Source organism: Moschus berezovskii, chromosome 2 (assembly GCF_049115385.1).
Source record: "Moschus berezovskii isolate FMDL1 chromosome 2, NW_MosBer_1.0, whole genome shotgun sequence".
Taxonomy (NCBI): domain Eukaryota; kingdom Metazoa; phylum Chordata; class Mammalia; order Artiodactyla; family Moschidae; genus Moschus; species Moschus berezovskii.
Genome location: NC_142461.1, coordinates 71,740,501 through 71,756,275, shown reverse-complemented (window position 1 = coordinate 71,756,275; position 15,775 = coordinate 71,740,501). Strand labels below are relative to the sequence as shown.

Sequence of the window (15,775 nt, the reverse complement as noted above, 5' to 3'; positions counted from 1 at the left end):
TGGATCATATGGTAAATGAATGTTTAACTGTTTTCCAAAGTGGCTATTTACAAATGGTTTTGCTTTTCTGTCATTTCAACTAGAAATGTGTGAAATTTATCTCAGTGTACTTTTAATTTGCTTTTCTTTTTTTAAGCCCCATGGTGTTGAGCATCTTTTCGTTTGTAGCCATTTATATTTCTTTTTCCTAAGTGGTTAGTGTCTTTTACCTTTCCTTCTTTTATTTCCTCCTCCTTTCTCCCTTGTTGTCATCACCTTCTAGTTTTAGTGTTTACATGAAGGTCTTTGATTTATTTTGAGTGGTATGTGGTATAAGGTTAAAGTCCATGTTCATTAATGGATATCCAGTTTTCTTAGCACCATTTCTTGAAAAGACTGTCCTTTCACTGAGTAGTTTTGGCACTCCTGTCAAAAATTATTTAACTGTATATGGCAGGGTTTATTTCCAGGCTTTGTTCTGTTCCAGTTGGTCTATATGTCTGTCAGGCCTCACAGCTTTGGTTACTGTAACTTTGTAAGTTTGAAATCAGGAAGTGTGAGACCTCCAACTTTGTTCTTTTTCAGGACTGTTTAGCTATTCATAGTCCCTTGAGATTTCATGTGAATTTTAGAATAGATTTTCTATTTCTCCCCCCAAAATTGTTGGAATTTTGATAGCAGTCACATGGATCTGTAGATGGATTTGAGTAAATAGCTTGCTGTTGTGGAAGTTTGGCCCATGTCTGAGTCCTGTACCAAATAATGTTATCCAGATGGCAAATTTAAGAAAAATCCAAGCTGTTTAATCTCATGTCTGTCTGAAGGAAGATTTTTTTCTGAAGGTGTTACCAAGCAGTGAGGCCAAATGAACCGAAACATCGAGTTTGGAGCAGAGAAAGGTTTATTGCAGGGCCATGCAAGGAGACTGGTACCTTGTGCCTCCCAAACCCTGAACTCCTTGAAAGGTTTCAGCAAAGCACTTTTAAAGGCAAAATGATGGAGTGGTATGTTGGCAGCTGTTCACATACATCAGGTTATTTCTGTAAGCTTCTAATAAGACAAAGATTTCTGTAACTTTTTATCTCTGTATGAATAAGGAGGTATTATACTGTAAAAGGTCAAAGAAGCCTTGAGAATCGGTTATCCTCTATATTTCAGATTATAGGCAACATTTTTTTATTTTTACAGAAGTGTGGAGCTATGACTAAGCATAAGAAACAAAGCACAAAGGTTAAATAAAGTATATAAAAGAAACAGCTCTAATATGGAGTCAGATTTGTTCTTCCCTGTTACAAGGGAAGTTTAGAAAGATTCTGATGTGTGTATGTTTGTGAATGTTTGAAATTTAGTATAATTTAGTTCTATAATTTAGTTAACTGTTATTTTCCTAACATGCTTAATTTTATATATATATATAAAGTGACTTTTTGAACACCCCAAAAACCTAGTAGAAAATTGCAAGGGCTGTGGAAAAATAAAGTGTACTGACAGAATCTATGAATTCAAAACAAAAATTTACCTGGTAAACGTAAGGTTAGAAATGGTTTGCTGTGATATTTGGTCACTATTAGTTTTTAAGTCTAAGGAACAGTATTATAACTAAGAGAGGAGCATGTGTATGGCTAGAGAAATTATTTTTTTCAAACTTAACTTTTTATTTTGTATTGGGTCCAGAGGAATTCTTAATATGAGAAAGTTTGATTTGAAATATTTCCTTTACTATAAAAATTGAACTCTGCATGCATTAATTAAAATGAAGAACTTTTTAGTTTAAACTGATCATGTCTTTAATTTATAAAGTGTTTAAGTTATCAAAGGCCAATTAATTGTGAGAGAGGAGTTTCTTTGAGTAAGAAAAAAAATGAGAGAAACTTTTCTGCCATCTACTTATACAATGTTTCTTCTCTGTGGTGACTGGAGAATTTTGACAGCTCATTGTAAAAATACCTTAAATCAGTCATTTCAAGTGTAAAACCGATAATATTAGGTTAATGAAAAGCTAGTTTATATTTGAAAGCTCTGAACAAATTTAGTATTTAAAGTCTTTCCTAATTTTTTTCTTATATTTGTATAAAGAAAATTTAGGCTCAGAGGTTAAAGCGTCTGCCTCCAATGCGGGAGACCCAGGTTCGATCCCTGGGTCGGGAAGATCCCCTGGTGAAGGAAACCGTAACCCACTCCAGTATTATTGCCTGGAGAATCCCATGGACGGAGAAGCCTGGTAGGCTACAGTCCACGGGGTTGCAAAGAGTCGGACATGACTGAGCGACAGAACGGAACGGAACAGAAGTGAAGTTTTAAAGCAAACCTCTTATAGCTATGTTCTCAAATCCCCTCCAGTTTATTTATATGTGCTGTACAGATATTACTGTATCTTGTATGCATTGATATGTAAAGGGTTGGAAAGCTTTTTAGAAGCTAAACAACTTTTAAAATTATGTAAACTAGGACATTTCCCCTTACATTTTTTAAAAATGGATGAAAATATTGTCCTCTATGGTAATCACGAAATACTATTATATAGTGGTCTATATCTGGTGTATCTAGACTAGATGATTTTGTTCTTTGGGGGTATTATTTAAATCCAGGGCACTAGAACATTGTGTGTGTGTGTTCAGTTGCTTGGTCATGTCCTACCACTTGGCACCTCTTCGACTGTAGCCCCCCAGGCTCCTCTGTCCTTGGAATTTTTCAGGCAAGAATACTGGAGTGGGTTGCCATTTCCTACTCCAAGTAGAACATTAGTAAATGTATTTGGCTGCTGTTCCCCCCATTCCTTCAGTTAAAAAATTATTTTGCTAGATTGTTTTAAATTTAATAGAAATGATGAAATGTTATGGTGTATCCATATAGTTGATATATTATCTGTAGTTACCTTCATGTTTGGGAGAAGAACATACTTGTTCTGATTGTGTCTTGACTTTTGTATTAAGTTTATTATATCCTTCTTTCAGTGTTTGTTTTGAGAGTAGATTATTGCTGAATATGCTCAACCTAGGGAATTTTACTTTGACCAGGAATGGAGTATTGATTTACCTGGTGAACTTGTTAAATGGAAGTTTCTTATGGTAATGTGGTTTCTACTTCAAGTTTCTTACTGTTATTCTTGGGAAATGGTATTTACACACATAAAAATAGCATAGGCTTGTATATATATGTTCATCGAGTGGTTGAGAGAAGGAGTTTATTGAAGGAAAGGATGACTGTTAGTTAAAATGATCAGGAAAGGCTTCATGGAAGATGCCTAAGCTGTGATCTGAGGTTTTTGAGAGGGTGCAGTGGGAGGACAGATAATATGTGAGGGGGGATGTGCAAGTCATGTAGGGGAAAATGAGTAATAGGTACAGTGGGCTTTGAGTTGGGTTCATGGGAGCAAGTGATCGGAGACACTAAGTTGAATCGAGGATTATTTTGGAGAATCTTAATACTTAGCTGAAGGAGTCAGAGTCATAATTTTTTATCTACAAGGTACTTTATGAACTATTTACAGTGGATCATTTTGTAGACGCAGAAACAAGTTCTTAATCTTGTGGGCCATAGAACCTCATATGAAGATTTTTGTTAGGCAGTGACTTTTTAGGGAGATTATCCTCCTTTGTCAGGGTCATAGAACTGGAAGGAAGTCATTCTGTTCTGTTAGGGTATAATTTCTTGAACAGCTTTGGGAATAAAGTGGAAGGGACTGGATGAAAGAATAATTAGTATTCATTTTTCCACTGTGTTGGTAAGACAGTAGTGTCTTTTAGGGTTTTATAGCCTCAGGCAGCTTTAGACTGACTTGTGTTAACCAAGTCTTTGTTTTAATAAGGTTAAAGTAGTTCTTTTTTTCCACTGTGGATGGAGTGGGACAAGGCATACTGTTGGCCCTCTTCCTTTTAGTGTCATGGTAGCCTCTACTTTATCCAGTACTGCTTCCTAGGTGGTGCAGTGGTAAAGAATCTACCTGCCAATGCAGGAGGTATAAGGGAGGTGGGTTCGATTCCCTGGGTTGGGAGTATCCCCTGGAGTAGGAAATGGCAACCCACTCCAATGTTCTTGCCTGCAAAATTCCATGGACAGAGGAGCCTGCCAGGCTACCATCTGTGGGGTCACAAAATGACTGAGCGATTGCACACACACACATACCCTCTTACTTCAAGTATGTTACTGTTAGTTTTAGTGAGTTCAGTGGGAACAGATTATTCATATTAGTTGATGGTGGTTTTGTGCGTTTGAAAACTTCTAATTTTTTGTACCCAAATCAGAGGGTGTGAGCAAGTGGTTCAATCATGCTGACCTCCATCTATTACAGGAGTTCTATTCTACCACAGTTGAAGGTTTTACATTAAGAAGAGACTGATTTGGAAGTATAAGAAATGTGGGCATTAGCCCTCTGCGACAACCCACACTCTTGTCTGTGGAGTATGTTTTTCCCAAGGCCAGTCTTGCCTTATGAGATGGCTCACACTCTGTCTGTGGAGTATATTTCTCTAAATAAATCCATTTCTTACCTTAATAAAAAAAAAGGCAGTGAAAGGGTTGAAAAAATAGATATAAGCACTAATCTGAGAAATCTCCTATAGACTGACTTTCATTTATGAAAACAGGGATAATTTGTATCATAGTGATAAGCCAAAGAATTGATGCTTTTGAACTGTGATATTGGAGAAGACTTGAGTCCCTTGGACTGCAGGAGATCCAACCAGTCCATCCCAAAGGAGATCAGTCCTCGGTGTTCATTGGAAGGACTGATGTTGAAGCTGAAGCTCCAGTACTTTGGCCACCTGATGCAAAGAGCTGACTCATTTGAAAAGACCCTGATGCTGGGAAAGATTGAGGGCAGGAGGAAAAGGGGATGACAGAGGATGAGATGGTTGGTTGGCATCACCGACTCAATGGACATGACATGGGTTTGGGTAGACTGCAGGAGTTGGTGATGGACAGGGAGGCCTGACATCCTGCAGTTCATGGGGTCACAAAGACTCAGACATGACTAAGCAACTGAACTGAACTAATAAATATTTAAAAGTTCAGATATCTGCATGGCCTTTCTCTGATTATTGGGGAATGGAAGTTTTGGAGAGAATGCATGAAAAGAGTAAGTAGAGTTGACATGTATTAAGTGTGTCCTTTATGCAGGTGCTGTGCTTAATAGTTTACCTTGTTCTCCTATTAAATACCCTGAACAGTTATGAGTTACTGCTCTTTATTTTACAAATGAAGGAATCAAGACTTAGGAATTACTAGTAAATGATACTTGTACTCACAAGGGCAGAGGTAATCAACTATGTGGGAGGTTGTGAAAGTTTTCATATAAAAGCAATGGTATTTAACCCGGAACAGTGTTGATAGTGGCTCTTTGGCATGGCATGAGTTGGTCTTTTTGGAAATTACTAGTATTTTAATGGTTTGGTAGTGTGGTGTGGTGTCAGGGCTGCTGGAAGAGGTTGTCAGGAGCCAAATATTAAAGGGGGTCTTTTGTATGTCCTGCAAAGAAGTTTTATTTATTTTTATAACATGTACAGTACGGAATCTTTGTAGAGATTTGGTCAGTGAAGCAGTATCACATTTTGAACAGTTTATGTTTTCCCCTTATTTTTAGTGTTTTAGTCTGTTTAGCACTTTCAGATCTTGAACTTAATTTGGGGGCTGAAATGTACCCCAAAGAGAGATCTTCCCATCATATTAAAAATATTTCTGCTGAAACTAATAGAATACAAGAATATCACAGTAATTTACCTGCCTACTGTTTAACAGTGTGTTTGAAGATTGAGTCAAACTCTGTGGAGTGTGTTTCTCAAAATATTGTAATGTAAATACTTTCTTTTTAAAGCCTGCTTATAGCCAAAAAGTATCCAGCTATCTCCTAAGTAGCCCCCAACATGCTGCTTGTGGAAGCTCCACTTTTCTAGACATCCTTGTTATTATTTTGTTAATGTAAGACGTTGTTGATATAGTCGCTAAATTGCGTCCAACTCTTTTTGTGACCCTGTGGACTGTAGCTGGCCAGGCTCCTCTGTCCGTGGGATTTCCCAGGCAAGAATACTGGATTGGTTGCCATTTTCTTCTGCAGGGGATCTTCCCTACCCAGGGACTGAACCCATATCTCCTGCATTGGCAGGCAGATTCTTTACTGCTGAGCCACCAGGGAAGCCATTGTAAGACTATAGGTTGAATCTATTATAGCAAATTATAAAATTTATACTTTTTTTTGAATAGTAATGAATTCAAATGGTATGAAACAATATGTGATTTAAAAAAAGTGTTTTTACCCTTGCCTGTTACTTAGTTCTGTTCTCTAGAGACAACCAAAATTATGAGTTTCTTAATACTCTTCCAGAGATGCTCTGTGCTTATATAGCCAAATATGTTTTACCTGTACCCTTTACTTTTTTACAGATATCACACTGTTCAGTACCTAGTTTTTGTTCAGTTAGCAAAAGCATTTTGGAGATTGTTCCATATCTATACATAAAGAGCTTTTTCAATCACTTTTTTAATAGCTACCTAATATTCTATGGTTTAAACATAGCATATTTAATTAGCTTCTCATTTGATGGCTCTTTATTTTCACTTTTGCTATTATAAGCAAGATTGTAATGAAACACCTTATTATATATTATTTTGTACATTATGAATATCCCTATAGGATCAATTTCTAGACGTGCAGTTTCTCATGAAAAGCTGTGTGTACTCAGTTACTCAATTGTGTCCGACTCTTTGTGACCCCATAGACTCTAGCCCTTCAGGCTCCTCTGTCCATGGGATTTTCCAGGCAAGAATACTGGAGGGGGTTGCCATTTCCTTCTCCAGGGGATCTTCCTGACCCACTCCTGCGTTGGGAGGCAAATTCTTTACCACTGAGCCACCTGGGAAGAAACGGGACACAGAAAGACCCTAACGCCCCATAGACTCCTGCTCAGTTTTAATGACTTGTAGCCAGGTACCCAGTTGCCTAGCTTTATAAAAAGTAAGATTGTAGTTACTAGCTGCCAGCAGATACTGTTTTGATAATGTCCAGTGACATCCAAGCCTGACATGTCTCAGAAAACTCAGCTTGTTAGCAATGCAAAGACTAGTCTGAAATTACACCCATTGTGTCACCTCGTTATTTCCTTGGATGTCTGAACCATAGTTAGTTACTCTGTTTTGACTTTTAATATTTTTCTTATTAGCCAAAGCAGATATCATCTTTAACAATGTTAGTGTTTCTCTGAAACACTAGAGATGCAGGAATTGGGACTCATAAAATCTTTTCCTGAAGATATCCAATTCTCTGAAGGCCTGTCCTGCCAGTTTTTCTAGAGCACAGAGTGCCTGATTCCTGATCTCCACCCTAATCTCCTTTCAGTGGTGTTGAAGGTCAGCAGCTGCAGTGGCCATGATTTAAACTTTGTAGAGGTAGATGGCAATTGCCAGTTTCCAATTGGCAGGGTCCCTTCATGTCATAAATTTGACCACGATTTGAGGCTGCCATTTCATCCTGTTGTGCTGAGAATGCTCATTCCCAAGTCTGGCAGAGATATTGCTTATATGCTACTCAGTGTGCTCTTACTGGACTAGGTTATAAAACAGTATCCAAAATTCTCTGGATCACCTGTATTGCTAGCCTCTTGATCCAAGAAAATATTCCCTTTTGTTGCTTCTTCCGTATCTAGAGTTTCACTGTTAAAATCATTGATCTCATATGGAATATATATTATTTTATCAGAGGCTTAATCACCCATTTGGTAATATGAGAGACAGCAGTTTTGCAAAACAGTTGAAATATAAATAACAAGTAAAAGCGATGGGTACTTATAATTTCAATAGTAGAAATGTTTAAATGAATTGAAGCTGTGGGATTTTGTATTTACCCAGAATGGAATCTTTATAACAAATAGAAATATAAGAATTTCTGGTCCCATCACTTCATGGGAAATAGATGGGGAGACAGTGGAAACAGTGTCAGACTATTTTTGGGGGCTCCAAAATCACTGTGGATGCTGATTGCAGCCATGAAATTAAAAGACGCTTACTCTTTGGAAGGAAAGTTATGAGCAAACTTGATAGTATATTAAAAAGCAGAGACATTACTTTGCCAACAAAGGTCCGTCTAGTCAAGGCTATGGTTTTTCCAGTGGTCATATATGGATGTGAGAGTTGGACTGTGAAGAAGGCTGATCGCCGAAGAATTGATGTTTTTGAACTGTGGTGCTGGAGAAGACTCTTGAGAGTCCCTTGGACTGCAAGGAGATCCAATCAGTCCATTCTAAAGGAGATCAATCCTAGGTGTTCATTGGAAGGACTGATACTAAAGCTGAAACTCCAATACTTTGGCCACCTCATGTGACGAGTTGACTCACTGGAAAAGACTCTGATGCTGGGAGGGATTGGGGGCAGGAGGAGAAGGGGACGACAGAGAATGAGATGGCTGGATGGCATCACCGACTTGATGGACATGAGTTTGAGTGAACTCCGGGAGTTGGTGATGGACAGGGAGGCCTGGCGTGCTGTGATTCATGGGGTTGCAAAGAGTCGGACACGACTGAGCGACTGAACTGAACTGAACTGAACTGAAGAGTTAAATTCATAATTGCCAAGATATTAGTGAAATACTTATAAAATTCTTTGTTTTTCAGGTATACAAAACTAGGATATGCTGGAAATACGGAACCACAGTTTATCATCCCTTCCTGTAAGTAGTTCTTTTAAGTCACAAATAAGCTGACTTAATATCTTTTTCTTGATAAAAAATAATCACTTCAACAGTGTAAGATTTAGTCCTTCAGAAACATGATTTGCCAAATTCTAAGTGTGGCCTCATTTCCGTACTTCTGACCATTTATTTCAGATCTCTTTTTAGCTTTTCATATTCTAAATCTACCAAATACCTTTTTAAAGACAAAAATGAATGAGCTGGGAATTTGCTTTGAGGATATTGCTATTAATAATGTGTGTGTGTTACTATTATATAATGCATTTCCCATCACACGCCAACAAAGACCATCCTTTGGTTTGTGCTCATGATTTTTGCAGGGCTTGTGCTTGTTGACATCCCTAACAAAAGCCCATGCTTCAAAATAAGGATGGCATCTCATCTTTAGAGGCGCAGTCTTCAGCTGTTCTCTAATGCTTTATAACCTTACTTAGGTTATTTTTGTTCTGTCCTATGTTGGTTAACTTCACTTTAACTCACTGTCCAGTTTCAATAATTTATCTTTCAGATGTTTTTAAAAATTACTCTCAGACTTGGTTTGTTTGTGCTCTTGTTAGCCTGGATTATGTATCTGGTTCTTGATGGACATATTTTGGACATCTGAGTTTTAGACAGTTCACCTTTTGCACATTGTATAATAACATTTCTCAACTACCTGACCTACCACCAGGTTAAGACTTTAGCATATCAGACAACAAACTTTTTGAGCCATTCCTTGGTGGTGCTGACTTCTAGGTGGTTTAATTTTGGAAGTATCGCTAGTATTTGTGTGACTGAATATTTTTGTGTATTCTTACTGATTTATGAAAATGAGAAGGAAATGGAAAGATGAACATGCAGAAAATATTGAAAGCAGTTTAGGATTCAGTCTGTGATATTGAGAACAAGGTAGAAATTACTAGACTTGCCTGAACTACAGATCTCTGGACTTAGTTGGGCACTCATTAGACATGAAAGAGTAGTTTTGTTGTTTATGTATGGCAAGAACAAAGTTAAATGTGTGAAGATGTGTCAAAATATCTAAAGGGGGAGCTATTATATATTTCTTTCATTCTCTAGAAACAGACCTGTTTGACTTTGCACTTCTGCTAAACTTTTGATATATTTTTCTAGGGATTGATTGTGAATTTAGGCTATTACCTAAATCTAATGTTTCAATACATGGAGTGGCTTTTAGCTGACACTGATGAAATAACTTATTCATAGGAATATAGTGGTATTAATTTGTGGTACTGTTGTTTTTACCCTTTATTCAAGCATGTTTGTTATCTACGTGGAGGGACAGATTTGCTTTTTTTCACTTTTGTCCCAACTTTACATATCAATATATTGATAGTTTGTTTTAAGATTTTGATGACAAATATTGGCTCTGTTGCTGACTAAAATAGAGTACTTTTGCAGACTAGTACTTGATGTTAGTTATGTTTGAGTTTAGTTTTATACCATGTGTATGCTTATATTAGTTTCCCAAGGCTGCCAAGGCAAAGTACCAAAAACCAGGTGGCTTAACACAACAGAAACTTATAGTACTGGAAGCAGGAAGTCTGAAATCAAGGTGTCAACAGGGCCATGACAGCTCTAGGGGAGAAATCTTCTTGGCTCTTAAAACTTCTGGTGTTTCCTGACAATCCTTGGCTCGTGTGTGCATCACTCCAGTCACATAGCTAACCCTATGTGTCTTCACATTGTTTTTCTTCTGTGCATCCGTTCCGTTCCGTCGCTCAGTCGTGTCCGACTCTTTACGACCCCGTGGACTGTAGCCTACCAGGCTTCTCCGTCCATGGGATTCTCCAGGCAAGAATACTGGAGTGGGTTACCATTTCCTTCTCCAGGGGATCTTCCCGACCCAGGGATCAAACCTGGGTCTCCTGCATTGGAGGCAGACGCTTTAACCTCTGAGCCACCAGGGAAGCCTGGATATGCCCAAATTTTGTATTTTTATAAGATCACCAGTCATTGGATTGTAGCCTCATTTTAACTTGAAAAACCCTATTTCCAAATAAGGTCACATTTTGAGGTAGTAAGAATTAGGACCTAAACATATCTTTTTGGGGGCACACAACCCTTAAAGTGCTGATTTTGCAATCTATTAATTTGTGATCTTTTATAAGGCATTGTGTTGTGATTAAAACATTTATTTCAGGAGATTCCTGATGTGTTAACTCTGATTCTTGCAAAATTTGCTTTTGCTTATATTCTTAAGTGCTGTATTAAATCTTAGTGGGAAGACCATATAATTTTGATATTTTAAACTTTTGGTTCTCATCACCGTTGTATTCTTTCTCTATTTCATCTTTCTGCCAAAATTTGCAATTTTAGCTTTCATTGTCTTTCTTATGAGAGGTTGTAGCATGTTAAAAATCCATTTGTGTATGAAAGAAGAGATTTTTGATTATGGAGTTTTTTTCACCCAACTAGCTTTAATGCTGCAGGTGTAGTTTTATTATGAGCAGATATAATTATTGCCGCTGATGAACAAGGACATTTGATCTGGAAAACCTGTGGATATGGTTCAAAGTTATTTTCATAATCTTTGTCTTCTAGGAAATTTGTAGTGATGCGTCTGGATGTCTATGTGCATTATGCTAGAGAAGCAGCGTTTAGAAGTAGATTGGATTTTGAATTTTCCTTCAGTATTTCCTACACACCTTATTAAAGATATAAATTGTTATTAACTGAAAGTGTAACTGTTTGAATGGCCCATCAGCTTATGTGCATGCATGTTTTTGATTTTTTTTTTTTTTTTTAAATTTTTGGCCACTCCTCATGCAGGATCTGAGCAGGGGTTGCACCCATGCAGTAGAAGAGCTGAGTCTTAACCACAGGACTGCCAGGAAAGTCCCCATGCAGATGTTTTGAATGAAGAACTGTTTAATTTGAAGGATTCAGACATTTACGACTTAGTTAAGAAATTAATGAGTTTTAGGTCTAGAACTGTATGCTGGTTTTTGAAATTATATAAGGAGATTGCTGTGGGTTTTACCTGAATGTTTTGAAATTTCCCTTTGTATATGTGGATTAAAGTTTAACAGGTCTTATGCCAGTGTTAAAAGTAAGCTAGTTCATAGTAGTGCAGACAGGATAGAAATATGAAAAAAGTTTAAAAAAAATATTTCCCCATGCAATTTTCCTACTTTTATTACTGGGTTTTCAATTTTTTCTTTCTGATTGTCCATGAAGCCTATGTTGACTTGGTGAAATTACAGTCTTACTCAGATCAAAATAGAGCTTACATAGTTTTTAAAAACAACTGAAACATTCCCACAGCAGTACTTCTCTTTTGGGGGCTTTTTATATTTGAGACCTTGTTTCTGGGTGGAAGTTGAGATTTCATTGTATTAAAGGAATTTTGTCATTTTTTTATTAAAGAACTTTTTGCTTTAATTTAGCAGTTTAAATATACTAGATCATGTTCTATGTAATAATACTTTATTATGAAAAAATGCAAGTGAAAAATCTGTCTCACTTGAAAAAAAATTTTTTACATGCATAAATAACTTCTGTTTTAAAGGTATTGCTATTAAGGAGTCAGCAAAAGTGGGAGATCAAGCTCAAAGGAGGGTGATGAAAGGTGTTGATGACCTAGACTTCTTCATTGGTGATGAAGCAATAGAAAAACCTACATATGCAACAAAGGTATATTTTTATGATTTGTATAAATATAAATAACATTTTATTTCAAAAAATTAGTTTGTTTAGTAATTTTGGCACTCAATTACAGGACTAATACTCTCAGCCTCTTCACAGTAGAATTTTCTTCTTCCCTTGTGACTTCTTCCAGCCTTGCTTTAACTGTTATTCCCCTCCCTGCAAAAGGAACATTTTAGCTTCTTCAAATAACTGGTATTTACTTTTTCAGTCTCAGAGTCATCAATGTGATTGGGTTTCTCTTGCCTCCACATTATCACACCTAGAAATACTTCCCATCTTTATTCAAACCCACACTATTTTTCTCCTGTTGAAGCCTCTGTCATCTGAAAGTGCAGTTTTTTATCTTTTTCTCTTTCTTGTTTGTTCCCTACCCTTCTTCCTCCCACTTCTTTTTTATTGAGGTATAATTTACATACTGTAAAAAAAGGTAAGGCTTAGTTATACAGTTAAAAACATTTTTGTGACTGTAATCATAAAAGTTCAGGATAGAGGACAAATCTAGTAACTCATATACCTTCCTTGTGTCTACTCTGAGTCACTATCCCCCCCTGTACTAAAAGGTAGACACTATTCAAACTCACTTTGCTTGATTTGCACATTTCTTCCTTTATATGTCTTTTCATCCCGTCTCATAATTTATTCATTAACAAGAAACTACTGTGTATAAACAACTTTAAGTGCTGAGATTAAATTAGAAAAATGGATTTCCTGACTTCAAGACTATTGTAATGTGGTGGAAAGAAAGCCCTTGAAGAAGTAATTATAAGTGGTTTGTATTTATACAGATATTTGGCTCTTGGAGCTTATAAACAAGACAGAACTGGAGATAAATGTTTGGAGGATATTAGTGACCTTTGGAAGGGATAAGATTCTCTAGGGGTAGGCCTAGGACAGAGCTTGATCAATGCACCATTGAGATTTGGATGGAGGAGGAAAGCCTACAAAGGATTCTGAAAAGGCATAGTTAGACTGGGTAAACAGGAAGGAGCGATAAACAGTGTGGTATGCTGCTATCAAGTGATCTAGAGCCCATACGTTACTTGCTGTCTTTAGCTGAAAGGATGTTATTTGTAACCTTAATAAGAATAGTTTTAGAAGAGTAATGAGCCTGGGTTAAAGTATAAATTGGATTGTGAATGGCCAGCAAAGTAGACCAGGATCAATGAAAGGATTATTTCCATGAGATTTGGCTTTCATTGGGAAGGAGAAATAAACAGATACGTTGTGGGCATAAGATGGAAGAGATGTTTAAATGCTTAAATGCTAATATGAGAAAATTATTAGAAAAAGAGATCAAAGTAACAGGAAAGACAGACTATAATACAGGTCGGTGACAAAGCTAGAGGGATGGAATCCAGAGCACAGATGATCTCCTTCATACATGGATGATCTCTTAAATTATAAAAAATTGAAAAAGAAAAAAGAAGTAAGTGTGGAATCAGTTTTACAGATTTGGTGAGGAAAGTCAGTTTGGCTTCCTGACTGTTAGCTCCTGCTTTCCTTGTGAAACACATGATGACATTTTCTCTACTGCTCAGGAAATAGAGGGGAAAAGTGAAGTCTGAGTGATGGGGAGAATATTTAAAATCATCACTGTGGAGAGTAAAAATGAACAGAGTGGGGAAACAACAGCTTGCCAGGTATATTTATGTCCATTTGGGAAGAGTAGTTATGAATTCTTAGTTTTATCAGCCAGTTCTGTGTGATTGTATGATCAGCATTCTGGATATAGGTTAAGTTTAGGGTAGGAGCATGCCAAGTTGGGTTTTGGTAGATGGAATGACAAAAGGAAATATGAGCAAAGTAACGCAGCCCAAAATCTAAACTGTGTGTTGTGAGAGGGAATGGGTTTTGGCTAGAGAGAAGGTATATTAGCCCGTGGACTGCAATTCGAGAGAGATGTAGTGAGGTGCTGGAGTATGCTAGGAGGATAAGAAGTTGTGAGCAGAGAGGGGGTGTACTTGCATTTCAGAAATTTAGAGATGATAATGATACTAAGATCTAGACTGTGGCCAAAATGGAAAAGACACCTTCAGAGGTGGTGAAGTCAGTGAACTGAGAGGCCAGAGTTCCTCTGCATTGATTGTGTTCTTTTAATACACTTTCAGGTCTTCCAGATGCAGCAGGCACACCCAAATGACAAAACTTCTTACAGTCCTGCCTTCTTTCCTCAGCATTTTAGCTGTTGTTTTATTTTCCTCTTTGTCCTTTTAAAAACAAACTTATTTTGATAAGCTCTTTGTTAAATCCAATTTCAGTCTTCATCCTTCTTGATTTGTCTTTCTTTCGCAAGATTACTCTGCTGGCTCTCTTCCTAACATAAGCTATTCTTGTTGTTTGTTACTTTTCTTTTTTTCCCCTGTACTGTCACTGGCTCTTCTTCCTTTGCCTACTACTCAAATATCAGTATTTCCCAGGTACTGTCCTTGATTCTCTCTTATTTAAGACCTTTTGTAGATGATCTTATCCACACCTTCATCTGCAGGCACAGCCTAGATCTCTACCCAATTCTTTGACCCCATTTCCAGCTACCTACTGTCACCTACCTATTCTCTGGCTCTTGAGTTTAATATATTCAAAGCAAAATTTTTTATATGTACTCCACCCTTGCTTATTCCGAGATAAGACAAAGTACATTTTTGGTATTTTGATTAATAATAGATCCTTTTCATCCTGATTTCATGGTTAGAAACCTGTTGATATCTTTTTTTTTCTCATAGTGACAAATCTTCAGACTGGCCTAACATCATTTACAGCACAACTGGGCCTCTTATTCTCTTTTGTTCTTTTAAGATTTAGTTCTGCTTTCCAAATGCTACTATAATTATCTTCTTAAAAATCAAAGCTATTCTTGTTTACCCTGACAGAAAATTTCTACTGATGTTCTAGTTCTTATAGAATAAAACACCAATACAAGGCAAGTAATAGTTTTTGAGAACCTGGTCCCCTTCATCTAGAAGCAGTCTACCTATCTACACCACTTTCCCTAAAGGCACAGGTATTAACTGTTGTGTTTGTATATCATGCAGTGTTTGTACATATTTTTTGCTATTCTCTATTTACATTTTCGTCTATATCCCACTCTGAAAACAAAATTAACAAGGTTGCTCCTTTAAGACCCAGCTTAGATACGACCTCCTCAGTCATAGAGAAATAGGAGCCTTCATATTTTCCCTCTGAAGGCAAGTTGTTCATCTTATCCTCGGTACTTTATTTTTTTGAAAGCTAATAGTGTAATGTTTGTGTCTGTTACATTTCTTTCATTAGATAGATTCTTATGGCAGGATGTTCATGTCCTTAGCATTTGTGCAATGATTCATAGTAGGTGCACAATAATAGATGATGAATAAATGAATAAATAGTGTTTAGAACATTAAAATATGTAAAATTCCAGTAATGTTATAAAATGAATGATGTAATAAGTACATTTTTTTCCTTTCCTAAAGCAAAGTGAGGAGTTCAGTTCAG

At 36.9% G+C, this 15,775-nt stretch overlaps 1 protein-coding gene across 1 annotated transcript in view; it reads left to right on the top strand.

The window, feature by feature from the left end:
* The window catches only part of ACTR3 (actin related protein 3), a 49,462-nt gene that overhangs the window by 15,388 nt on the left and 18,299 nt on the right, over nt 1–15,775 (top strand). The window contains exons 2-3 of the mRNA XM_055396927.2: nt 8,580–8,635; nt 12,168–12,292. Coding sequence (XP_055252902.1) covers nt 8,580–8,635; nt 12,168–12,292 — 181 coding nt within the window. The remainder of the gene's footprint in view (nt 1–8,579; nt 8,636–12,167; nt 12,293–15,775) is intronic.